Raw genomic sequence first — 6,000 nt, 5'->3', positions numbered from 1 at the left:
GGCCTTCAACTACCCTAAATACACTGCTTCACGATCGCTAAGGAACATAAAGGTTGATATCGGACTCTCAGTAAGGAATATGCCCTCCTCGGGCACTAAAGTGCATTTTGCACTTGTTATTCATGCTGGTTACCAAACTGTTGAGGAGTCCCAGGCGGATATTGCTCCACTCCCCTCTGAAGAAGATTTTCGGTTCTTTCACTGTTTTGGGAGGTGATGTTTGTTGAGGAAGACGTCTGCCAAGAACGTTCCTTTTGTAAACTGTCGTCGCCAGTTTTGTAAGGCCTCGTCGCTACTGCTGTGGAGGCCGAGTTGCCACCATTGTTATGGTATATCGAGTTTGTGAGTTCGTGAAAAGGCTTCTTGTGCAGTACACCGCTAAGACTATTTCTTCCTGCCACTATTACTCAGCTATGCCCAGGATCAGGTAACAGGATAGGAGAACGAAGGTTCTACAAGACTCCAACAAATTAGTAACAAAGTCACGCAAACGAGTTAAAATGTTTACTTCTCTTTGTGACTAGCCGAATCATGAAGTGTGCAACATTGCTTGTAATATAACACAAAAAAGGCCCTCAATGACTAAGTGCAAATAATCGTGGGTAAGATTCATAGAACATAGCAAATGCAATTTACAACTACTGTCTGTTCACTTCTAAGAGTTCATTAAACGACGATTCCTGTGTAAGTCAGCCCTGGACGATCATCTATAGCCAAGTGGACGAGAGCTGCTCTCCTAGATTCCGAGTAGGCTTCTGTCCTTTGTCGTCAGATCATTGGCGGATTGTACTCCGCCGGCAATTGACCAAAGCGAAGTCGGTATCTTCAACCTCAGCGCCGCCTGTGGCGCTGGTGAAACTCGCGCAAGTGGCGAGTCTATACCACTCGTATCTTTTGCGCCTGTGGTGCTTTTGCCCTGGCTGTGTCTTGTTCGGACGACACAGCAGTTCCGGGCCTGCTCTAGTCTATAGGGCTTAGGTCCGGGAAGTACGCAGGCCATTCCATACTTTCAATATCTTCACTTTTCGGTCTGTTCGACACCTCAGCGGTCACGTGTCGGCGTGCATTATCGTTCATAAACAGAAATTCGGAACCTACTGCAACCATCAACAGACAGAGATGACCCAGAATAATCTTCCTGCAGTACCGCTAGGCTGTAACGGTACCTCGCGCAAAGATATACACTGGTGTTCAGCCATTGTCCACAATGCCTGCTGACACCGAACGCGTAGGCCATACGTTCTGTGGTGTGTAACGCTCCCCCCCCCCCCCCCCCCCCCGCCCCCTCACCTCTCTACACTAACTGGTGGCCAGAATCACTTGCCACAGTGAAGAGCGATTCGTCAGAGAACATCACTCTGGACCACTGTTGCTGACCCCAAACAACGGGCTTCCTACACCAGCGAACTCTTTCTAGTCGATGGCGTGGCTAAAGTGGGATGCATGTAATACGCTTCCGAGCAAACAAATCAGCCTGATTTAATCTCTTCGGAATGGTTCTGGCAGACACCTGTGTACTGGTAGAGGTTGCAACGTCTGTTGCTATCTGGCTCGGAGTGACATGTCTGTCCCTTTTCACCGCTAGGGCTACGTATCGATCCTCTTGCGGTCTGGTCGTCCGTCTACGAGAACCGACATGCTTTAGCATAGCATTTGTACCTTCTGCTACATTTTTAATCGCGAGATGACACATTTGGGTACATCTATTACTGTGGCCACAGGAATGACACTTTGACCCGCTTCGAGCCGTGCAAGTGCTTGTCCATTATCTTAAGTAGTGAAAGGATGTCTTGCAGACATATTGCCGTATCACATAGGCTGTCGCACTAATCAGGTCCACAACGACCTTTGTCAAACACCATACTGCGTGATCTGTCGAATGCATGCATTGGCTTCGCTGCACTTATAATACATTTCTTTTCAGTACCATTGGACGCGTGTTCCGTAGCAATTGACGGTTGTTCTGTAGCAATTGGCAGCTGTTCCTTAGCAAGTATCAGTTGTTCCTTAGCAGTCGTCAAGAAGTGTACAAAAACTCACCAACATGTTCTGTGACTTCATTACTATTTTGAACGGTCTTGTTGTCTTGTTTATACACGATAATAATCTTACACGGGCGGAAATGTAAGGGCTACACAAAATGAATAACCAGTCATAAATTTAAGAAAGTATATCGACATTTTGTAATGGTACAAGTCGAGTGCATTAGTGATTTAAAATGCTGTTGTCGTATTGTGCTTGCGCGATTGGACTCCGTAGCCCTGGGAACCAGCGGAGGGATATTTGCGTTGTTGTGCAATAACACAACTGTTCCCCACCTAAACCTTCACCTCTGTGCTCTGTCCCACACTCTGCATACAGCACGTGCAACATCAGCAGAAACTAATAAAATCCCTACGGTCACCACCGGGTAACCATCATAATGGAACGCTAAGTCAGCACAAGACCAGTTTTTGTTATAGTAGCCGTACACCACCTTCAATATGTTTAATTAACTATCCGGAAGCACTATTTATATTTTCCGCTACTATTATATGCACTAAAATGGCTAGTCCAAGAATTGCTCATGGTGATGGAATACCAACACCAATAGAGCTCGGCAATTTATTCACAACTTCTCACCAGTGTTGTGTATCACTAAAATCAGACCTATCCGCCAGCCTGCGAGTACTGAGGAAGAAGTCTTGTGCGTCCACTGCTTGTGAGTGCCCCGGCTGAAGTACTTTATTCTTTGAGTATTGTCTTCTGATCACTTCGCCCAACAAATGTTTGTGCCAGCCAATCACGGACAGGAACCTCGTTCCACGCTGCTTTAGTTTTATTTTAACTGTGGCTTCAAAAATGTAAATAATTTCTCTGGATGACTAGGTAGAAGACCGACTCTTTTTGCCTCTACAGGATATAACAAAAAGGTATGGCCTAACTTTCAAGAAGAAATCCTCACACATAGACGAATAAAATGTATTACATGGGCATGGGTCCATTTGCATGTTATAGTTTATTTTATACTTCTCTTCATAATCACATCATTTATGGGGAAGACACACAAAAAGGACGTACCAGCATTACATGAAACTTTTTCTTGTTACCTGGTTACGTTAGGTTGTACAGTAAGTTGTAACTCTTTAATTTCATAACCAGTGTTTGTTGTTCCAATACAACGAAGGGAATATTAAGATGTGAATCACTTCATGCTTGTTCTAACATGTGACTACTAGCATCAAGCACTTAGCATCAGCTGTTTAGTGTTCATCACGGACTTGGTTTCTGGTACAATGCAACGAAAGTACACTCAAATATGGAGTTGGTAGACGCCTGTTTGCTGTACAGAAGGACAAGGACAACTCAACTGCCGAAGGAACTTCTTTGTGCGATAAACGACAGTAGCAGTGTGAGCGTGGGACAATTAGCTGTAACAAGTCATGTTGAGCACGTGACTGTCTGGAGAATTCTACGTGAAAACCTGTTGTATACCTACTATGCACAGCGTGTACAGGCATTATAAGCAGCTGATTTTCCTCCACCGCTACACTTCTGCGAATGATTCATTCAAAAATCTGACAACTCTCACTTTAGTGCAAATGTGCTGTTCAAGGACGAGGTTTCGTATCATCGTGATCGTATTGCAAATTTTCACAATCATCACAATCGTGAATCTTCACGAAATTGTGCAGTCACGTCATCAACCAAGATTTTCTGTCAACGTTTGGCCCGGCATTGTCGGTGACTGTTAGGTTAGGACTTCATGTTTTTCCATCGGGACTCAGCGGAGAAACTTACCATGCTGTCTTACAGGATTTTCTACCTGTTATGCTAGAACATGTGACTTTACGAGAACGACAAACATGTACTTCAGGAGAACTGGAGTTCCTCCTCAGTCCAGTGTTAACGTTCGTAGCCTTCTATATGATAGATTGCGTGACAAATGAATAGGTAGAAGTTGATCAGTTCCTTTTTTGACCAATTCCTCGGTCTCCACGCTCTCCGGACCTAAACCTTCTGGACTTTTATTTGTGGGAGTATGTGAAATCTCTTGCTTACGGAACCCTGGTACCCGATATGTACAGTCTTCGTGCCAGTATTGTTAGTAAGGCCGCCAGATTAAATTGACAAAATTTCCGAAGATTGCTGGCAAAATGATTTACTGAACGAACACAATAAAACACATAGTAAGCATTAAAGATTACATTTATTATTGCTAGTTATATCTTTCAACAAATCTTTGTTACCTTTAATTTTTTGGCAAAGTTCTTTACATGATGCAAAATTTAAACTACGACGAAAGCACACTTCTGCTTTTACCACATCGATTCTCATTTTGATTCTGGCGTCAGAGCATAAATAATTCATGTGATTGAAGACTTTCTAACATAGGCGTTGCTGCACGAAACCTCCATCATCGTTCTTTAATGTCTTTTATGTTAGACATTTCTTCTCCGTTTCGAAACGTTTTCCACGGAAACGAGTTTGTAGACGCAGAAGCTTGACATTGTAATTGTTCCAAAGTTTTATTTAGTCCACGGAACTCTTCGTACAATTAATTTTTATTATCTTCAGTACCCATCAACTTTGATGCTTGTACATATTTTTCATATGCAGGAATTGCTTTTGCTACATTAGCGTAACTGATAATCTTAAAAGGAGAGTTTGCTTAGTCAAACCACTTTTTAAGGTAATCTTCGGCTCTTTGGTAGGCTACGAGAACTTCGTTCTCGAACTTATGTCTAGGGGGCGCAGGCGTCGACAGCCAATGCAGAGAAATTGACAGACCGACAAAGATCAATCGATCTCTGTTGACGCATCATGGACAAGAGACATCAGCTGGTCAAGTAATTATCAATGAAATTCGCCAGCAGCCATCGAATTAAGATGTAATTTTATTTTATTTCGACTATCAGTTTCGGCATTCCACTATGCCACCTTCAGGCCCCATGTGCATCTCTCAAAAATAAACGATATTGTTATATAGTGCCATAAGTTCTTGGGTGTCGTGAATTCAAAACAATATCCCAGGTGCTTCATTCGAAGACTTGGTTGCAAGAGTTGATTGATTGATTGATTGATTACATACAATCAAGTACTAGTACATACCGACCCAAATCTCCATATGTTCCAGTGTCTACTTCCCTTAGTTCTCGCACAATTATGTGATTTCCTCACAGGAACAGACTTTTTAAACAGGGTGTATATAAAGTCCGGGAACACATGAGTGACCCGGCAGGCGTCAGTGCGGTAATCGAATTCTTGATTCTTGCCATACCGGTCCCAGCATGGCATCGTCGACTGTGGCAGTCGCTTCCCGTATTCTCTACCGGAGCTCTGCTACATCACCTGGTAGAGGCGATACATACACCAGAAATTTAATGTGTCCCCACAGGAAAAGTCACACGGAGTGAGGTCTGGTGATCGGGAGGCCATTTCATGGAACAGCTGCCCCCTTCTGTAGCACGGCCCATCCATCAATGCGGCAGCTCCGTGTTCAGGTACTCACGAACTTCACGATGAAAATGGGGTGGAGCTCCATACTGCTGCAAGATGAACGGAGAGTCTCCGATTGCATTTGAGGCATCAGCCATTGCTGCTACATGTCCAAGTAGGAATATCCACTGACAGTGCTCTCGGCGAAGAAGAATGGCCAGTATAGTTTTGGACGCGACAAGGCACAAAAAAACGTTTACCTTTGGAGAATTACGTTCAAATTCAGTGCATTCGGGTGGAGGCTTTGTACCCAAGATTCGACAATTATGCCTGTTCACTTTCGAATTAATGTGAAAAGTGGCTTCGTCGCTAAAAATTAATCGATCAACGTTGCCATCCCCATGCTCATTCCATTGTTGCAACCGCGAACAAAACTCAAAACGCCTGTCTTTGTCGTCGTCATTGAGCTTCTGCAATATCTCCTTTTTGAATGGTTTCATCGACAGCTTCTGTAGCAGGACTTTCCACACTGTCACTGGAGCCTTTTCGAGTTCACAGGATACACGACGCACCGATTTCTTT

General features: G+C 43.8%; 1 protein-coding gene across 1 annotated transcript in view; it reads left to right on the top strand.

Moving 5' to 3' along the window:
* The first annotated feature begins 2,544 nt into the window (after positions 1 to 2,544).
* The window catches only part of LOC126176280 (pickpocket protein 19-like), a 177,390-nt gene continuing 173,934 nt past the window's right edge, over positions 2,545 to 6,000 (top strand). Inside the window, exon 1 of the mRNA XM_049923430.1 lies at positions 2,545 to 2,667. Within this exon, the coding sequence (XP_049779387.1) occupies positions 2,545 to 2,667 (123 nt within the window). The remainder of the gene's footprint in view (positions 2,668 to 6,000) is intronic.

Source organism: Schistocerca cancellata, chromosome 3 (assembly GCF_023864275.1).
Source record: "Schistocerca cancellata isolate TAMUIC-IGC-003103 chromosome 3, iqSchCanc2.1, whole genome shotgun sequence".
NCBI classification, from domain to species: domain Eukaryota; kingdom Metazoa; phylum Arthropoda; class Insecta; order Orthoptera; family Acrididae; genus Schistocerca; species Schistocerca cancellata.
This window is presented reverse-complemented; position numbering and strand designations above follow the sequence as displayed.